Genomic DNA, 22257 nt, shown 5'->3' with positions numbered 1-22257 from the left:
TCATATGACATCAGATTTATGTTAAGTTTACATAATTAACAGATTTTTAATGTTCTTTGTTTCATTCAAGTATTGCACTTTATCATTCAGACAATTCTTTCGTCGACAAATATCATTTTATTATGATCGTTTTATATGAAATAGTCCGCCGTTCCATATTCCCGGGGACTCTTGCTCGCCGGATCTGATGCAAATTGAAGTGTCTAAGAATTTAAATCCCTATGAATTTTAAAATATACACAGCGCTCAGGTGCGGAAGTGAAATTATTTAGCTATGGAAATGTGACATTAGTTCTCAGAGCATTTTGTCGAAATGGAAGAATCAGTGTTAAAGGAACATTTAATAGAATGATTTAAAACAAACAGCGGTTGCGAGACATAAGATTGGACAATACAAAGGAGCATACACAAGACAAAGACCATTGTACTAAAAAAAAGACGTAATATAAAAAAAATTCAAGCAAAAAAAATGTTGGACAAAAACACACGACAAATTAATACTCGTGACCAACTAGAACAAACCCAGTACAGCCACACTCAATTAAAACACCAAAAAACCACCACAATTTCTAAAAATGTCCACCACACGCTTATCTCCCAGCTTCCTTTAATAAACACATGAATATCCAAAGACTACCGCAGCCATATGTATGTCATAGTGTGAGCTCGTAACTCATCCAAACTTACGCTCGGATCCCTGCGGATAACGCATGTGCTATAAGTTCAAAATCAAGCATCGTATGGATACATACCTTAGACGAACCTTAGGTATGTAAAGATTATAAATGGTTAAATATAATGAGTTCAAATTACGCTTTTGACTGCCAATAGATTGTTAAAGGCAAATCCTTCGCTAACGTTCGGTCACCGGTGACCGCCGTGGCGTTTAAAGTGTTAAATATGTTTAGTAGGTTCATCATTTATCTTGCAATTCCGTCATTAAAGCAGCTCGATAGTAGACATTGCATGGTCATCTATAATCTATACATTTAAATGTCAAGTTTGTAAGTCAAAGTCAAATCATGTATTCTACTTTTCAAACGTCTGTCAGTCTGTCCCTAAATGAAGCTAGGTGCTCGTTTCAAAGTGTAGCTTCGAATGGAGAAGGACGAGTAAGAAACTCCATTCAATACTCTTTTAAAAAAATCATGTGGTGATACCAATATTTCATGATATTACAACAATAAGAAGTGTGTGTAATTCAGATTCATAGATTTTATTACATACTTGTTTTTGTTACATGTCAAATAAAAGTGTTATAGACAATTTTTGGAATATTTAAAAAAAAAATGATTTAGACACATTACCGCACTGCGTCTGTAATTTACAACGAACCTACTTATGTAAGGCAAGCGATAACTATCGCAATTTTCAGAGCATTTACACACTGGTACATAAATCATTGTGCTTTCTTGCTTGGGCCTTGCAAAACAAGAGTTATGGGAGCGTTAGACATGCCAAAATATATTTTTTTTTAAAGACTGACAACAGAAAACCGATAGTATATTTGTACCTATAATTAGATAGTAGCTTAGAGAATTAAGAATTAAGTAATTAAGAAATTCGTGGTAAAAATATGCACAAATTCGTTCCAAATGTACGTTTATAAAGCATGTCACTTAATTAACACGAATAAAATAAGGACTTCAAAGCACACACAATCCCAAGCAACGTAACAAATTAACCGTCAATTAACCAAATACCTGTAGTAAACCACACCGCTGACGACTACAAATCAAGTAACATTTAGCAATGCTAATTAGATCAGATAACCAGCTAAAAAAGGCGAACTTCCGTCTATAATTCAAGTCAGATCCTTCCAGCAAGGACCTAATGCCGCGAAGGAGGCTGTAATCCAAAGATTTATTACAACAAGACGCCCGTGAGCCGCGTTAGATAGATTAATTGTCGCCGCAGCCTCAATGCAGATGTTTTCTCTAAATAAAGCCATTTTTTGACAAGAACACTTTCTTTCAAACTTTTCTTTGACAGTTGGAGAGATTTGTGTCTCTCTTTTTCATCCTTTGAAACGGACAAGTTTAAAAGGAGACACCTGCAAACGATGAATTATGTTGGAAACGGTTTATGGCTTTGTGTGCTTATTAAATACGTACCTGCGAATTGGGATTATCATTAGTTTAAAGGGTTGTTAATAAATTATTATTTACAGGTCTTAAAGACTAGCCATGTGGAGTACGAAATTGTGCATCTGTACTGCTGAAACTAAAACAGTAGATAAGTAATTATTTATCGAATCAACAAAACAGTTTTTAAGAAATACTTTTTATTCTTACAAACTCATCAATAGTTAACAAAAACAACGTCAATTCTCTTACTAACAACCGAAAAAACGGTTCAAAATTAATATAATCTCACATTCTACAAATAACATGCAACTTAACACATTTCATTAATTATTTTAACATCTCCTTTAAAACAACTCCATTCTTTATCACTTAGTAACAAAATTAATCAGTACAGAAAAACATATTTATACAAAATCTGTTACTTTATTCAGGCAAAGCGTTTTATACTATACCCAATAAAAATAAAACAAAACATTTCATTGAACATACATAAGTTATAAACAAACTGGCTAGCAAATACGTTTGGTTTTTAACATGCTCGCATTTCTCTTAAGGACTATCATCAGAGTATCTCAGAACAACAAATAATTTCAACACATTTTTCCAAAAAAATGGAAATAAGAACTTTAAAGAAACGTCATCAAAATTCTTAAAATTTATGGAAACGTACAACTTGAGTACTCTATGCCGAGGAACGATGATCTACTCGCCACACATTGTGTTTTCTATTATATCTCATATATCGGCAGACAAGAGTTTAAAGCTTATTTATTACATTGAAATTCTAATACATAAAGCGTCCATAACAGGTTCAGAGCCTAACCCTTAAGAGATACATTATTATACATCATAATATAACAGTACTATCGGAATCATATCCCAAATCGGTTTCAGTATTATGATCCCTATTATTCTTATTATCTACATTTGGTCGCTTTCTACTAGGCTTATTCTGATCATCGCTCACACTTCTTTTAGGAGGCACAGATTTACTGTCTTTTAATGTCCTTTTGTTATATTCTTCTAAAGAAATCTTCTTAGCGGCAACCTTTCTTCTGTTCTCTGCTATATTTAATGCGCCAACTTTTCTTTTGTTGGGTTTAGGACAGTCAACCTTTTTCATTGGGATTTTTGGAATACGACTTTTTTTAGTCAAGTCTGCAGACGCGGTCTGTTGACTACCGTGCACCTTAGGACTCACTTGATTCAAAACTTTATGATATGTCGGTATAGGTAAAATTGGTGGCGAGTATCCTTTTGACTGCTTAGTCTGCATGTTAATGTTATCCACTGATAACTTCAGAGTTTCAAATGCTCCCCGGTTTTTTGACATTATTGCCACTTCCAGTGATTTTTCTTTGTTAGTATCATCTATTTTGCTACCCATGTCTTTACCAGGTAATGTAATTTTCTCTAATTTCTGTAAATTGTTTGCAACTATTTCCCTGTGCTCAGCTGATGGTATTTTAGAAACTACTTCTTTATTATTTGCCAATTCTTGAGCATCAGCTTTAGTTGATTTGGGCCCACCGGCAATATTAATTTTTTTCACTAGCCCGTCATTATTTACACCTATGATAGAACTGTTATTGTTATTACTAGATTGTACTGTACGCATATAATCTTGAGAAACAGAAGTAGGTGGTTGGTTTGGTGCTACTACTGGTGTACTAAAAGATGAATTGGAATATGACGCTGTTTGATAGAAATAAGGCGGTGGAACATACATTGGCGGAGGAGGGGGAGGTAATGGAAGCAACACTCGATTTGTATAAAAGCTTGGAACAGGGTTGACTTGTTGATATATTTTATTATTAGGAAGACGGCTTTGGTTAAACGAATTTGGAAAATTGCTTCGTTCGTTACCTAAAATAGTAGAGTTGTAAATATTTGGAACGCGAGAGTTCTGACATTGCGGTTGCGGATTGTGAAACATTCTAGACATTTGTGTTGCTGTGGAAGGCATATGATGCTCAGGTTTCATTCCGACTGGCAAGTCACACTTACTTTTCAATATTTTAGTTGTTGTATTATGATTCTGAGCAGAAACATTGGCGCTGTTACCAGAATTACTTTTTGGGAACAGTTTCTTTGGCAGCGAATGAACAATATACTGAGGTTTGAGACAATCATTTGTAGTGGGATTGTGATTATCTGGAAGGGAGGTATTGGTTTTACTTGAAGGTTTGACTATGGTTGTGGATAACACGCTAGGATTACCAACCGCGTTGGTGTTTTGTTTCGGAGCTTCTAGAGTAGAATTAGAGTTTGAAACCAAAGTACTCAAATCTTTGTTTTGATTTGAAAGCATTTGTATATTCGTCTTAGTAGAATCAGTGTTAGGGGGAACTATAACTTTATTATTATTTAGCACTGGAGTGAGATTTGCAGAAGGAACTATATTTGTTGGAATCGAAACTTCAATATCATTGGAAGTCGATTGCATAGATTGGGGTTTATCTAATTTACCATTTTTAAATGCATTTTTATTGTGATTATTATAATATTTCATAGATTTATCCAATTTCTGTAAAAGTTTTTCACTGATGACGCTATTTGGAGTTGCTACTTTCTCTTTGATCTCTTTGGTTGAAGCATCTTTTGTAGGAATTTCCCAAGGTGTTGAAATTGCAGAACCTACATTAAGAGGAATTTTATTTAACATTTTTAGCTTGTTAACTATTTTATCTAATTTTTGCTGTGGTTTTTTATTTATATTATTACACTTGTCGGCAGGAGGTATTACAGGCTTAGGTTTAGGCTTAGATTTCTTTAAACTAGTGCATTTAAGAATTGGTGAATTCGGTTCTTCTTTATTATCATTTTGCTTATTGTCACTTTTTTCACTACGATTCTGCTCTAATTCATTAACTTTACAAGTTGTCGATGAAGTCTGGTCCGACTCTAACATCTCTATCAGAATACTAGTACTAGCTTTGTCCCTATTCTTTGTTTGATCATTCTTATATTTGTTACATTTTTTAATGTCTTTTACGTGACAGGTAGACTTATTTGAAGACTTCTTAATTACAGTAGATGTAGGCACTTTACTTAATTTATGTACAGGAAATATCTTCAGATGATCACTTATGTCTTTATCATTATAATCATTATTCTTTTTTGGTTTTAAATTATTAATTACATTGTCAGGTATTTTATTAATACTAAAATGTACGGGCACAGTCGACGAATTACTAGGCTTCTCGGTGTCTCCTTTACTTTCAGAACGCATTTCTTCCTGATCATTTTTCGTCTGCTTTACCTGTTTCTTGGTTTTTCTAACAGCACATGCATCTTGCTTTATTGTTTTGTACTTTTTCTGGGAAATTTTCATACCAACAAGTCCAACATTACGCTTCAAATCGACTTGGACTAATTGCCTATGACTTAATGCTGTTTGCAGCTCTTTGTCGAGTTTATAACGTTTCTGCATTTCTCTATGCTCACTTATACTCTTATATTCTGGGTGCAGATCTTCCACGATAAAACAATCACTTGAATCTGAATCATAGTTTTCAATATCTATAATGTCATGTTCAGTTTCAGCTTCAAACTGATTTGGATCAGTCTTTTGCAATAATTGTGCAGTATATTTTTTATAGTACCACGGGAACTTAACACAGTCTACTAATTTAACAAACATGGGAGAAATAGTACACTCACTGTCACTTTCGCTGTGTCTTTGAATGAATTCATTACTAAGTCCATGTGTTAAAACTTCTGTAGGAACGTTCCAGTTGGTATCTGCAGAGCCTGTTAAAAATAAATTAATATTAAGCCAAACAGTTGATCACACTAACATTATAAATGTGAAAGTTCGGATGTTTTCGATGTTTTTCGGCCGAAACTACTGAACGGATTTTAATGAAATTTGGTATATAGACATATTGTGTAGTATGAGCTAATTTGGATAGGATACTTTTATACCACGAAACCGCGGTTGAAGCCGCTGGCAGAACAATGTTTATTTTTTATCATCAGTGCATAGTCGGCCTTTTGGAGATTGGGGATTAAAGGATTGGGAATTCCGATAACCTCAACCATCTCAAATAAACAGAACGCAAGCGTTGTTTCACGCCTGTGTTCTGTGAATGGTTTGTTATGTAGGTTGTCTGTGAGACCGTGGTGTCACGCGAAAATTCATAAAATATAACAATATAAAATTATACATTTATACACTGTAACATTTGTGTGCACTTAAAATATATCCTTCGAATAACAAAAGGCATGTTCTCATGTAATGCTGGTTTTGAACACTTACCAATTATTTGCGGTTGACTGCCAAAGTTGGCGGTGTTGTTAAAACCAATAGGAAACAACTTGATCGGATCATCACAATTCTCGTCATCAGTGTCATCTAAGTGAGAGGTCATTCTGCAGTTATCTGTGGACAAAACACATGAATGCTTTGAATGAATAGAGTTTTAATCTTTTATTCATTTCTTGTAGATCGGCTGGCGTTTGACCATAGTATCGCCTGGTAGTAAGTGATGATGCGGCCAACGTTGGAGCACTCCTGCCCATGGCAAAGATTAAGGCACACCAGACACAGACAGAGCACGGAGGAGACTAACACCTCATTCCTCTGTACATCTTGAGGTGCAGCCTGGCAAAGCAGGCCGCCACGAGTTCGGGGGCTGCGGAAGAATTTCGTTACTCGCATCCTTGTACCCACGTGTAAGACGGGACACCAGGGCACGAGAGGGCTCCATTAAGATTTCCCAACTTGGAGTTAAAAAAATCTTTTTATTAGAAAGGATCTATAGTTCAGTGTAAATCGTCACGGGTTGTTAAATCTGTATATTAATACGTGAAGCAAAAACTTTGTAACAGTTTTTACGAAAATTGCGCGGACGTTGGAGCATAAAATTTGGTACACTTATAGTTTATGTGTAGGAGAATTGCGGAACGTTAATATTTTTCAAAATTAATGCTTATAAAGTACATTAAATCAATAAATAAAACATTACACACACATGCATAGTATCTGATCGTATTTGACAAAACGTCAAAATCGATAGACATTGCGATGGTATTCTCACGTCTCATATGAAAAGAGGTTTCTAATTGAAGGAGGTTTGGTTATTCATGATGCGCCGGAATATATTAATTTGAATTTTACAAAATTAATAGCAATTCGTTAAATACAAATTATCCTTGAACGTATGTTAAGTGGTATTGTAAATTAAATCGTATATGGTCGAATTTCGACCACTAGGCGACCACTAGTTTACATAAAAATATGTTCATATCCCGCAAAAAATATGAAAGTTACATATAGAGCAGCTATACATCAAAACTCAACAACCATTTTACTTTTGATAGTTTATTTTTATTACAAATACCTACAAAATCCTTTTCCTATTATTTTATACACATAACAAAAATAAAAATATTTCTCCTTGATAAACTACTAATACCAATATTTATGGTTTATAGTGTAGGGTTTATATAATAGTACATCTATATTTTATTACATGTATTGTATATTTAACCGATTTCAAAAATGAATACCAGATTGATTTCTCTACTTTTATTTGTATCATTTGCATGCCATGCCACTAAGAGGTTCTTATAAAAGAAAATACGACTATCGACTATCGTCGATGGCGTCATAAATATCCTGCATCGCATGTAAAGTTTACATGCGAATAAACATGGATAAAAAATCCCAACAAACAACAGTCGGGCAGAAAGCCCGCCAGGCATGATCACCTCGCCTGGTCAGAGGATTCTCCTTTTCTTAAGGAACTTTACTCTCCGTTCCCTAAACAACCATTTCGATGAAGGCCACTACATCGAAACAATTTCATGTAATTGATCGGTAGTGTAGGTAAACAATCGAAATGTGATCAAACGATGAAGATGAATTAAAACTAATTCAAAACATTCAATCGACGAGCATGTATAAAAAACATTGTTGAATGAATATAGACGAAGCGTCATTAAGCGTTCCATTATCTCTGCTTAGCGTAACGAGAGACAGGCGTGACAATATGTATGTATTGTATGTGACTATATCGATGATTCTACCAAGCCGAATCTTGTTCTAATGATAAGCAATGACAATAAACTTCCCGAACATTGTATTAAGTGCTCCACAATGCCCAGTCCGTACAAAATGCCCACTAATTGAATTCCCGCGAACACTGTTCGATGTTCGTTAGTAGTGCCGAGCAAAACTTCGCTACGCAACGTGCAACGCGACGTATTTGTTCCTACGTGTCGTACGTGACATGTCAGGCTAATGGTCAATGGTTATGTCCACCACAACGTCGGACTGAGTGGCCAAAGCCCACCCTGCCTAGTTGGAGCCGCTTAGCGTGGTCAGAACGGTGCATACCATTCTGTATAGGTACTTCGCAAAAATATAGGTCTTAATTTTATTTACATAACCTTGCATCGAGTCTGTTTTACACTCTGGGTAATTATTAGAGTGTATAGTTTAGAAAACTGATATTGGAACACACAGTTACACATGGCACCTCATTGCAGTTTTAACCTGCAATTCTACTAACCTGATTTGTGAATAATAAACAACATAACTTAGAAGTTATACACCGTGGTATTTTACTCGTATTCCCGCAGCAGAATGACTTGCCCTCAGTACTACTATCCAAACAGAGTTAAACTTAGCAAACACAAAGTTTTTTTTTTAAATAATTAAAATTGTTAATGTTGTTCTAACTTCAAACTAAGACTGGCCTAATTTATTACCTTTTTTATAAATCCTTATTGTTTCTAAGAGTCTCAAAGGTCCGACTATGATAACCAGATGTGGAACCACCATTGTAAGTTTTTAAGATAAAGAACAAAGAAGTTTCATTGTAAATTGTATTTTAAATAGATTTTTTTATGTCCACATTTGTACGGATTGTACCTCTGTCTGTATAAATATTTTTGTCTGGTATAAGTCAGTAAACGAGCGGTATCACCTGATGGTGAGCAATCGCCGCTACCCATGGGCACCCGAAGCTCCAGAGGCGTTACAAGTGCATTGCCGGATTTTTCGTAGTTAGGAATTTGAGGCTTGTTGGGTTGTGGTGTTTGTTTAATTGTAATCATTTAAATTACGTATGTACGCGTATAACTCAATAACAAAAGGCTGGCAACGCACATGTGACTCCTCTGGTGTTGCGGGTGTCCATGGGCGGCGCTGATAGCTTACCATCAGGTGACTCGTTTGCTTGTTTGCCTCCTATTCCATAAAAAAAAACACTCCTGCACTGCTGGACTAAATTGGATAAATTATTTACTTTTTATCGCTTATTTAATTGTTAGGACATTGTTCGCTTGAAAGAAAAAGTCGACACATGTTTACACGCACCGAGAACATTGAAAAAAAAAACACCCATATAGGCGAAGCTGGGGCCAGCCACTAGTTTTAAATATTATGTAAACATTTTATTATAATGTAATAAAAGTGCCATACTACCGACTGAATACAATTTAAGTTATACTTTTACGGTTTAAGAAGTTTACTTTTTATTATTTAAACTACTAAAAAATATTTTATAGGCATTAGGAAATAATAAAATAGGTTTATGTCGGTAAAATTACGAAACAGCATAAAATACATAAGTATATAGGCACTCTTTTATACGTACTTAAGTACCGCCATATACGTAGATCATTCATTGGTACACATAGCTTAATACTGGTGAAAACGGACTCAGCTAAGCTATATTTTTTATATGTAAAGATGCGTGTTATGCATGTGTGCTATGGATGCGTGCTAAGGATGGTGCTATGGATGGTATATGCTTCCATACTATCGAGACATCTTATACTCAAGCTGCACATCTTCCTCGCACAGCTACATAGCTTAGTATCGGTGGAAATGGTCACATAGTTTCACAGCTTAGCTATTACATCTTCGTAGCATAGCTACGAACTAACGATAGCAAAACACCGAAATCAAAGCACTTAATTAGCGAGTCGACTAATTATAACTTTCCAAATTAGGTCTTAATTTTTTTTTTTTTTTTTACATTTAATGGGTCGACGTTTGACCGCTATCTCACCTGATGGTAAGTGATGATGCGGCCTACGGTGGAGCACGTCTGCCCATAAGCAACCTATTCACTCGGGCCTTGAAGACACCCAGGTTATACCCATCAGGAAACACAGACTCCGGCAAGGAGTTCCACTCCCTAGCAGTTCGCACAAGGAAGCTTGAAGCGAAGCGCTTCGTGCGAGTTGGTGGGATATCTACCATGAAGCGGTGACGCCTCGCCGATTGTCTTGTGGTTCGATGATGAAAAGGACTAGGGGGAATCAAGTTGTGCAATTCCCCCGCACACTCTCCGAAATGTATCCGGTAAAAAACGGAAAGGCTTGCGACCTTGCGCCTGTGTTCAAGGCTTTGAAGCCGGGCCTCCACAAGCGCATCATCGTTGATGAGCTTCTTGGCACGCCTTTCAATGTGTTCGAGCGCATCTAGCTGGCATTTAGCCGAGCCGTCCCAAAGGTGAGAACAGTACTCCATACATGACCGAACCTGCGCTTGGTACAGGCTCAGCAGTTGTTTCGGTGTGAAGTACCGTCTCACCTTCGAGAGGATACCCAACTTCCTACCAGCCAGATGCGCTTTCGACTCTATATAAGAGCCGAAGTTTAGCGTTGGCGATAGAGTTACGCCAAGAAGCTCTAGATGATCCGATATTGGAACGGATACATTTCGGAAAGTAGGAGCCAGCGGAAATTGACTCCGTTTGGCAGAGAATAGACACGCCTGGGTTTTGGTAGGGTTGAACTTGACCAAGTTGGCGTCACCCCAATCGGAGACCGCCTTCAAGGACGAGTTCAACCGTTCGACCATGGATTCTCTTAGAGACTGGATCTGTGTTCCGCTAGTCCGCGCATCGGACACATACCTTTCAACAACTGTGCTGTCATCTGCATACCCAAAGATACCGGGCTTAAGCAGGTCGTTGATGTGCAGCAAAAAGAGCGTTGCTGAAAGTACTGACCCCTGAGGGACTCCGGCGTTGATACCAAATTGGTCAGACGAGCAGCCATCGATGACTACTCGAATTGACCGATCCCTCAGGAAGTCTGCAATCCATCTGCACAGATCAGCGGGAAGTCCATATGCAGGAAGCTTGCCGATAAGGCTGTCGTGCCAAACCCTGTCAAAGGCCTTCGATATATCGAGAGAGACCGCTATTGCCTCCCCGTGCTTCTCGATGGCCTCGCTCCAAATGTGGGTGGCATACGCAAGAAGGTCCCCAGTGGATCGGTTGCGGCGAAACCCATACTGCTGATCGCTGAGGAGGTCGTTACCTTCAAGGTATGCCAGGAGCCTGTTGTTGAGTACACGTTCCATACTCTTACAGAGTATGGACGTGACCGAGATTGGTCGGTAATTGTTAGGGTCGGCACGACTACCTTTTTTGGGCACAGGCTGCACGTTGGCCAGCTTCCATGCAACCGGCACTTGACCAGTCTCCAAGGAAAGTCGAAACAGGCGTGTCAGGATTGGAGACAACTCAGGCGCACAGGTTTTTAAAACCACGGCCGGGATTCCGTCGGGGCCACTGGCCTTGTTCACGTCGAGATTACGCAACGTCTTATACACCTCCTTCTGTCGGATGCGAATTTTCGACATTTTCGTCTCGCATACGTTATTTAGAGAAGGAGGTATAGCGCCACCAGTATCAAGACGTGAAGATTCCGCAAATAGAGAAGCAAACAGGTTTGCCTTCTCTACCGCGGTGTGTGCCAGCGTCCCGTTAGGCCCCAGGAGAGGTGGGAGTGAAGGGCGGCAGAAGTTCGATTCAACCGCCTTGGCCAGGGACCAGAATGCTTTACTACCCGCTGGGTAAGAAGCCAGTTTGTTCCCTATTCGGCCAATGTGGTTGAACCGGGCCATCCGCAATGCCTTTTTGCATGACTTGGCAGCCCTGTTATAGGCTCTCTTCCTCTGAAGAGTGTCGTCAGCCTTACGACGCCTGGCATCCGCCCATGCCAAGTATGCCGCATGCTTTCGCGCTTCAGCACGTCTGCAGTCGGCATCGAACCATGGACGAGTCCCACCGAAAGATGTCGCGTCAGAGAATGGAATGTAGTATTCCATGCCCTGACGCAACACCCCTGTTATGGCATCCGCACAAGCTGACGGGTCTTCAGTAGAGAAGCAGACAGGCCGCCAAGGATAGGATGCAATAAAGGATCGCATCCCATCCCAATCTGCTGACTTGTACCGCCACATCCGCCGAGATCCTCTGGGACAAGGATCCGGTGGGGAGTACGTGGATACGGATTTCACCAGACAGTGGTCAGAGCTACCCAAGGGTGAAGATACTGACACCGAGTAGCTGTCTGGATCAGTTGTCAGCAAAAGGTCTAGGCAGTTGGCAGTGTGCGAGTCGACATCGGGCACCCTTGTGGCCTCCTGGACCAGCTGGGTCAGGCCAAGCGTTAGCGCAAGCTTACGCATTTCCCTCCCAGCATGGTCAGTGCACTGGTATGGGAACAGCCACTCCTGGTGATGAGCGTTAAAGTCCCCCAGTAACACCAACTGGGCCGAAGGGTACCTCTGCCGAGCCGCATCCGCCGTCTCCACAAGGTGTTGAGCTAATCTGGTCGTCTCCAAATCTCCGCTGTGCGACCGGTAGACACAGGCATAGAGGATTTTCTCTATGCCTGTGTCCACCAGTATCCACAAGGTTGAAAAACTGGGGTCCTCAAAGTTTCGGAGACGCCGGTAACAGACGCCGTCTTGGACGTATAGGCATACGCCTGCACGGGGAACGAAGTTGTGCTCCAGAGAAAAGCCTGGGTAGTTCAGGTATGATACGTCCGACGGACATCTGATCTGGGTCTCCGAGAGAAACAAGAGCGTTGGGTTCTCGGTCTCCAGATGGTGATGGACCGCAATGAGATTTGAGTGCAAGCCTCGGATGTTGGAGAGGTGCACTTTGAGGGAGAGGAGTGCAGCCGCTGTTGAACCCTTTTCTTAGCTCTCGTTTTCATAGTCGTAAATAAGTTGCTGAGAGGATGGCAGTGAAATGTTCCTCCTCACAGGCGACCCCAGACGCGCACTGCAGTTAGCCACATCAATGGGAGGCCAGCCTGGAGACTGCGGGGACGCCCGAGCCCCCCCACGTAAATCCATCGGGCCCTCTCTTCCGGTCGCCAACCGGCACGATGGCGTATACGTGGGATTTTTCGCTAGATGGCGGGGCAGCCTTTCACGTGTGGCTAGCACGCTAATTGGGCCCCCAACTATCTGCGGTCGGCCAGCGGTGCACCGTGCCTCGGATCCCGCTACCCTCCGCGACTGGCCACCCGATGCAGCCACACCAGCGCGCGCCAGATCGGTCTACCCATAGTGGAACAAACATTTCGACCCATCCTCTCGTACGGCGTCACCGAGCATCGTGGCGGAACACGGCTAGGCCGCTTGGCGACACGGTTTTGCTCGGTGGGTGGTTATAATGCCGTCGGCCGAAACCTACCACCTGAGTGTCACCTGTTTAGCACCACCCAGAGGCCACGTGTAGGGGTTCAGTTTTTTAAGGGTGCTCTCCTACGGACGAGGGTGACTCAGCCTCCAAAATTATAGACCAACTAACGTAGGTTAATCCTAATAATCAGAATTCCGTCCTAATTTTGAATGCTAGGTTCCTGTATGGTCTTTGTCCGGTGAATGAGTTATCTGGCTGACATATGCTGCGGGCTCGGGTTCATTCCCTATCAGATCTAACCGGGATGTCACTAGATTCTGATATTGAACTAGGCAACACATCAGGCTAAGCTAATTCAGTATAAACTGACTGTAGAATATACGGAAAGATCGTACAAAGCAAGATCATGCTAAACTGGTTTTTACCGACTTCACAAAAAGGAGGAGGTACTATGTTCGGCTGTTTGTATGTTTTTTTTTTTTTTTTTTTTTTGTATGTTTGTTCATCGAATACTCCGTCAATTGTCGACGGATTTTCAAAATTCTTTTTTTGTTCGAAAGTAGATAGTTCTGAGGTGGTCCCATTGTCACCAAGTTAGGATCTGATGATGGAATCTTAGATAAATCGAGGGAACTCCTCAAATATTATAGGGAACTATATAGTGATTTTGGTATATTCATCTAGAATTGAAGCATTTACAGTCAAAAAGTAACCTTTGAAGAGGTGGAACTGATGAAGAAGACCAGAAATGGCCAATGGAACTTCATACTCACATAGAAATCACAATAAAGTTAATTAATACTCCGTCAATTGTCGACGGATTTTCACAATTCTTTTTTTGTTCGAAAGTAGATAGTTCTGAGGTGGTCCCATTGTCACCAAGTTAGGATCTGATGATGGAATCTTAGAGAAATCGAGGGAACTCCTCAAATATTATAGGGAACTATATAGTGATTTTGGTATATTTATCTAGAATTGAAGCATTTACAGTCAAAAAGTAACCTTTGAAGAGGTGGAACTGATGAAGAAGACCAGAAATTGCCAATGGAACTTCATACTCACATAGAAATCACAATAAAGTTAATTAAGTGACTGTGACAGTACAAATAAATAAAGTACTTATTGAGATAGATAATTTTATACGACTTTTTTAGTTGCGAATTTTATACTGAGTATCGCAACTAAAAAGTGTGAAATAAAATACTTTTTACAAAAAAATAAACCGACTTCACTAAAAAAGTTAAAAATAACTTTAATTTCGGAAGTCGGTGTAACAAACAAATAATACGGAGAAACACCGACTTGCGAAATTAAAGTTATTTTTAACTTTTTTAGTGAAGTCGGTTTATTTTTTTGTAAAAAGTATTTTTGTACAATATGTTAACTAACAGAGGGCGTTCCTGTTAACCCGCAATAGTTTTTTTTTTTAGTCTAAATTTTTATTACGGCTTTTTTCCTAATAGGAACATGACAGCCCCATTATATGATACAAAATATAGTAACCTGCAATAGTATAGCAACCATACACGCAAAAAAAAGATTACCATTCAAAAACAAAACAATTTTATTTTTTTAAATATCAAAATATTCACCAAAAATTTTAAATCGATACGTAAAAGAAACACTCTGTGCGCGCGTAGTTGAAGGAAGGCAACGTTGCAATTTATTGCTTATTTTTCTATGCTGATATTTTTATTTTAATCTATTATTGATATAGATTAACGAGTTTAAAGGAACGCCCTCTGTTAGTTAACATACTGTATAGCTTAATACATAAACATACATGTGTCATATCAAGTAGGCACATTACACTTTATAGCTTGTGTTAAAACCCTACCTATACGTTTTATTTATTTATTTATTAAAGTTTTATGTAATTTACTCGGGTTCGATTCCCGAGTCGGTTTTAGGGTTTAACTTTAAATAGGTTACAATTTGTTTCGCATTTGTTCTCTACCAAAAGTCAGACAAATGTCATAGAAATGTCAACATCTCGAATCTGTGTCAAATAGATTTTCAATTTATTCAATTTAGCACGTTCAAACAAACAAACTCTTCAGTATTATAATATTAGTACATATTATTATTACAACTAATAGGTACATAGTACAGATTAAAGCTATGTTGTTGTATAAAAATCCAAACAAATAGGTAATATTTTTTGCTATCGTAATAAAATTAAATTTTCCCAGATTTTGATACCGAAATAGTGACGACTAAAAACAGTGAACATAAAAAGAATTCCATCTACTCAAGTACAATTTGATTTTTTCTATAATGGCTACAAAAATTTGTTCAAGATTTTAATGATGCGATACGCTTAAATGTATGTTGTCTACAGAAAATAAAAATAATTTTAATAATTACATAGCTTAGGCCTTACCTTATCAAATTATATCCGTGTAGAAATATTTCTTGCTTAATATTTGTTTAAATGCACACGAAATTATTCTTATTTTTCTTTCTAAACAATTTAATTTAATAAAATTGCGATATTCTTATCGCTCTCACTTTTGTAAATAAAATTTTATAATGACAGAAAAACAAGCGATTCTATTTATTCAAATTCGCGTTCCAAAAACAAAAATATTTTTTTATCGACAGAAGGAAGTTGTCACGGGTGACGTTCTAATTTTGAAAATACAAGTAAAAATAATAAAACACAATGCAGAACTCTTTGGTGAATGCTTTTTACTTTTTTATTTGAAATGTTATTTTTTATTTTATATATTGCCAGTAGCTTAAATCGACCATAAAACCTTCATGTATCAAATAATCTCTAAATATTGTTTATATAATGTTATTTAGAGTTTTTAGTATTATTCATCGTAATATACCAACAACGGCACTGGTATATAGAAAAAATAAATTCAGTTTTGTCAATAAATAAACTATTTTTACATGTTTCATAATGTTTCGATTTCTATCCTAAGTAATATTGGTAATACACAATTTTGATTTCATGATGATAAATAAAAATAAGTTTACTTAGTAAAAAGCGATCTGGAATATGCAATAGGTTTTTAAACAATACTTAATAGGTAAGTTAAATGAAATACTACTCGTCCTCTGAAAATCTATGAGCTAATCCTCCATATTGTCTAAAGAAAGATGAGCGAGCGAAACACAAAGTTCTTTTATCTGTCCACACGCCATTCACGGTGTCAGATCGCAATTACGATAGGAAATGTACGGCAAGTGACGTGAAAGGGAACATTCAAAGAACGTGCACTATAAAAACCTACGTCGTTTTTGTTTTTTAAAACGTCCTCCTTTAGGGATGACGAGGGAAACGACCCAAGCAGCATCATTTTTTTTTAATTGCAGCAGAATTGGAACACTGGCAGCCGGTAATAATCCTTGTTCCAAATTCAAATTCGTGTGTGCGCGCCATACATAGATGCTAGAATGAAATTCGAACCATAAAATTGCTACACGGCAAAATGTTCATTTGCAATGTGGCAATTATTTTTATGATGTCTTGTGTTGCTTTCAACGCGTTTTTGTAGCAATTTGAAATACAATAATAGCTTTAATCTTCACTCACACACGTAAAATATGCAGAAAAGAAGAAAGAAAAACAGTTTATTTGCAACGATTACAAAAATAATAAATATACATAATTGATAAAATAAAAATAAAAGTAGGTATTCACGGCGCAAAAAGGCCAGTACCCAGCTAAAATGCCGTGACCCAAGCGCGATAGCTCGAGCCGCGGCGCTGATTTTCAGCACTGGCCCGACGTTATAATATTAGAACATAGGGTCTCGGGTTCGATTCCCGGGTCGGGCAAAGTATTGCTGGGCTTTTTTCGGATTTTCGAAAATTTCTCGGTAGTAGCACGGAGTCTGGAATTGTGTCCAGGATATGGCAATAGGCTCACCCCCTACTATATTGGACTTAGTTATAACACAAATGGTGAACAGTGGGTGTACATTGCATAGCGGCATTATGTGCCGTAATGTGCATGTCCACCTCTGCCTACCCCTTCGGAGATAAAAGGCGTGACGTTGTGTGTGTGTAATTATAACAAAAAATACTGTATTTGTATATGTTCTCAATACTGAATCTATTTATACCGCGATAGCTGTGTAGCTCATTATCTACATAAGTCCGTTTCGTGGTAGCGGGTCGATATCCAATCATACCAGTGATTTGATTGGATTGGGACCACACTGCCTACTATGGTGTAAAAACGAATATGTTTTCATTATTAGCTACTAGCTTACTTCCTCTGCTAGGTGTCACTTATTTATAGGTTGGGGAAAACGATAAGTGGCATCTACCTTAGCTTAGGGCGGGGTTTCTCAAAGTGGGTACGCGATCCCCTAGGGTTTTGCCAATCGCAACCAGATTTACGTAATGGTGACTTATGTGAGAGTGGTCATACCTGGTCATCATTAATTAAAAACTAAACACAAGCACACCCATCACATTAATATTACAAAGACATTTGTTTTGGTACTTTATGTGTTACTTACCTTTTAATTTCTTCAACAGTCAAATTTATTTTTCTTTTTCTGTTTATATAAAAATCAATTGCTATTCGTTAGTCTCGCTAAAACTCGAAATGTGTTGGACTGATTTGGCAAATTTTGGCCTTAAACTGTTTGTGAAAGTCCAGGGAAGGTTTAAAAGTAGGGCAAAAAATGTTTAAGGCGGTACGAAGTTTGCCGGGCCAGCTAGTAGAATATAAATTAAAGGACACACTTGCATACTAAAAACTAAAAACCCTAGCCAATATCAAAAATCACATTCACTCACCCGTTTGTACACACTCACTACACTCAGTAATACTCATATCTTTACATACCACACCACACTCCATTCCACACTCTAACACTTAAACAACAAAATTAAAAAAATAAATACTTCAAATACAACTTCTTGCTTCCACAGTCCAAGAGAAACTATCCCTAAGATGTTAAAATCATTAGTAAGATCACCTCTTCAGAGTCCCTATTCCCAAGCCATTAAAGTCCATATTTTAAAGTGTTTTTTTTTTGTGCAATAAGTCAATTACTGTTTCAAAGGACCAAGGAACCTCTATTAAAATTATGGTTACCAGATGTGGCACTTTCTATTGTATAATGCCTTAAGTTTCGCTTTATTTTGTTCTAACAATTTTTTTAGACAATGCAACTTAATTGATGGCAATAGAGTACATTTTTATTTTATATTTTTATTTCAATGTCCGTCTTGTAGATTATTCTAAAATATTATTACGCACGTATTTTTTATTTTCTTACGGTTTAAAATACTTTCGACGATGTATCGATTTGAAATATAACGTGATGTCACTTCTAGGTATATTTTATATATAGAATTGACGCTCCCACTCCTAAACTATGATTCATTTTATCTGAATATTGTTATCTTATATGACAAAATAAAAAAAATCTTGTATAATATTTTCTCATTGCCTAAGGCAGTTGTCCCACCAACGGCGAGAAAACGACCCACTATCGGCTATTTTCTCGCTCATGAAACGTACAATAGATATACTTTCCGTGTGAACAAAAGAGATGCATGTACAAACAGTTGATCGCTGACTGTTCACACTGCCGGCGAGTACTCGCTTCACTAGTTTGTCGCCTGCGCGACAAGAGCTATGAAAGATAACACTCGTTCGGCGACACTCGCCAAGCGATTAGAACTTTTCTACAGTGCGTATCGTACTGATGCGAGTAATCGCCCGCCTCACTCGCACACTCGCTTATAGCTGAGCTACACAAATATCGGAACTATGGACTCGCGCCACGCGTCTCGCTAATTCGTTGCTAGTTCTAGCTCTACTCGTTACTCGTTAATCGTTGCCGGTGGGACAACTGCCTTACTGACGGACTAAATAGATTTTTAATTTTTGTACCCCGTCATCATCCCTATTGCTCAGCTAGGTTATTCTGTAACTTTCAATTCGAAAGACCGATGTTAACTCGATCGCGGTCCGCCATGTCATTGGGTATGAGAAGTATCTCGACCAATGACGGGTGAGCTGTAAGAATAAAGGAGAATGCCAGAGTTTCTATGAAACCTGGTCGCACTTCCAATAGCTATGTGTGTTACATCATTGGATAGGTAATTTCGAGCTAAATAAAAGTTACTATGGCGCCAAGTTCCAAATCTTAGTCCGTTCAGAGTTATTCTTTATTAAATTCAAAGCTCAAAATTACCTATCCAATGATGTAACACACATAGCTATTGGAGGGCAGGATTAGCACCCTCCTTTATTTCAAACAAAAATTACAGTCTATATAAGTTTTTAAACGGACATGGTCACTAACACTATTATTAGAACTTATGACGGGATATTTACCATATCGGAAACTCACTAAAGTGAATAAACATGGTAAATATCCCGTTATAAGTTCTAATAATAAAAGTTACAGTCTATTTTGTTGTATCATTATAATGTTTTGTATAATTATGTTGTGATTCTGTATCCTTAGTACAAGTTTGCTTTACGTTAAACGAAAACGAAACGAGACCGCGTTCGACGCTCTGATTGGCCGGTACGAATAAACCAACCAATAAAAGCTCCGAATGCTCTTTCGTTTCGATCTCGTTGAACGTAAAACAAACTTGCACTAAACCCTCTGATCATAGAAAAGTTTAGGAATAGGATAGCCAAATGATTGATGATCAGATCCTATCTCCCTATGAATCACTTCTACCCATCTCATGATTGAAAAGTCCAAGCGTAAAGAAATTACTCTTCAAATGGTTGAATAACTAAATCGGATTCTGTGACATTATGAAATACATTTCACCTTTTTATCTTGACGGTATAGATACTTTTTCTTTGAGGAGGGAAAATCATCTACTGGCTTCTCCTGCTTTCGGCGAGGCGGGACGGAGTGTCAGACTCTTACTGACTAAAAAAGAGGAGTAACTTAATACACCGTTAGGCTACGTACAATTTAAGCAAAAATATTTTTAATTTAAATGTACTTAAATCAAAAACTGAAATTATGTCGGGAGTCATTATTCTCCGTGGACGAAGTCGCGGACCACAGCTAGTATAATAATAATTATGTTACTTTTAATACTTACTCAATAAAGGGATCTCCTTTATTACTATGGGCCTAGCCGTATTTGGGTCCAATAGATATTTATAAGATGTCATTTTCAGAGTTACTCAAAATGGAGAAATAAAACATCCATGCGAAGACCGACATCCGCGCGGACGGAGTCGCGGGCGAAAGCTAGTGACTAATAAAATAAGTAAGTATGGAGAGGTTATAATACATAAATACACAGTAACAAAACCAAAACAAACATAGAAACGCGGATACTCCTTATAAATACTAGAACAGATACAAAATAAAAAAAATACTTACTGTTCTTTGAATTCCTTTTTCAAATATTCAAACAGTAAAAACACAACAATAAAAAAATAATATTAATTAAACCTAGAAAGTAAACCAATGAATTATATACTAAACCCAATCTTCAGATATAAGCTTTAAGGTTAAAAATCACTTGAACCGTCGACACGTAACTCGATTAAATTAAAAAAATATTAATGTAATTGTTTAGTGTACTCCTACTTTATAAAGGGCCATTTTAAAGTAATAAAATGTCCAAAGTCGCATGTAGAGTTCTCGAATTATGTACCTTATCGTTAATACTCTTAAGATATATTATTGAATGTTGTACTAGGATTTCTGTGCTTAGTTTACATTTTTGAAACTTTGCACCTCATAATATTATATGTCGCGCATGTTTGCTTGTAATGCCAATGTAATAGTTTTGTTTGATTCTTGCAAAGCTATGCATAATGTGACCTCAATAGTCCAGTAGTTGTAAGATCGACTGCCGAAGGCTTGAGGTCAAGTTCATAGAGCATGGGTACTTTTAATTTGGCTCTTCTTTAATATATCGCCAATCTGAAAAAGTACCTAATAGGTCTATGTACTCAAAATGACGTTAAAACCGTCTTCAATATAATTCTTTATTTATTTATCAACGTCTATATGACCACATAAACATAACTAATGTTAGAAGAGACCCTGTAAAGGTCTAGAATGAGATTTTCTAGATTTATTGTTAGGTCTAGACTCCAAACTTAGTGTTTACTAGGATTGATGTTTGGATATAAACGGTCTTGTACTATGTCGAACGTGTAGTCGACATATATGTATATAACTGGGGGAAAGTAAATATAGGTACATAAACAGGGCTATATAGAGGTATACATAACCAGTTTATCATTGTCTCGCTTTGTATGGTCTTTCCGCACATTCAACCGTCAATTTATACTGGTTATTGATCCAGATAAGCATATTTTTCTTTAAAAAGTGAGAGCGTAGCATTGTGTACCTGACTACTTAAACTTGATACCACCCTCGACTAATGATGCAATCTCAGCTCAGTAAATAATAATATAATCAATAAAAAAACTTTTTTATAAATAAATTTTCTTAACTCCCATTATTTTTTTTAGACAAGTACATAATATCCCTAAATCCCTCTCCTAAGTCTGAAAAATACTATGCTGAAAACCGCATCAAAACCGGTTCGGCCAAGCGCGAGATAATCGCGCACAAACATACATATGTACATACTACAAAATAAAACCACACACTTACAAAAAAGCAGTTTATTTACAGAAATGACAAGAAAAATCTAAACTTATTAACTAATTCTTATTTAACTACGCCGTATACTATCTGGATAAAATCAATTTTTATGTACATTTTCATCATTTCAGTAACAAATTACTAAAAACTCTTTTAATGCCTTATTAAATGTATAAG

General features: G+C 37.6%; 1 protein-coding gene across 2 annotated transcripts; it reads right to left on the bottom strand.

Annotated features, from left to right (window-relative positions):
- Nucleotides 1-1688: 1688 nt before the first annotated feature.
- On the bottom strand, nt 1689-21004 carry LOC118274114 (uncharacterized). Of its 2 annotated transcripts, none has more exons than XM_050704966.1 (3): nt 20839-21004; nt 6349-6471; nt 1689-5840 (listed from the first exon to the last, which is right to left on the bottom strand). In XM_050704966.1, exons 2-3 carry the CDS (start codon nt 6458-6460, stop codon nt 2935-2937), a joined length of 3018 nt encoding a protein of 1005 aa, XP_050560923.1. In that variant the 5' UTR covers nt 6461-6471; nt 20839-21004; the 3' UTR covers nt 1689-2934. The 2 variants fall into 2 exon arrangements, with proteins under 2 accessions (XP_050560923.1, XP_035447384.2); XM_035591491.2 differs by lacking the exon at nt 20839-21004 and adding an exon at nt 15882-16146 and having other exon boundaries at nt 1690-5840.
- Between the last annotated feature and the right edge of the window lie 1253 nt (nt 21005-22257).

This window comes from Spodoptera frugiperda, chromosome 3, assembly GCF_023101765.2.
Source record: "Spodoptera frugiperda isolate SF20-4 chromosome 3, AGI-APGP_CSIRO_Sfru_2.0, whole genome shotgun sequence".
Taxonomy (NCBI): Eukaryota; Metazoa; Arthropoda; class Insecta; order Lepidoptera; family Noctuidae; genus Spodoptera; species Spodoptera frugiperda.
Note: the sequence above shows the minus strand (reverse complement) of the source record. Positions and strands in the feature narration are given on the sequence as shown.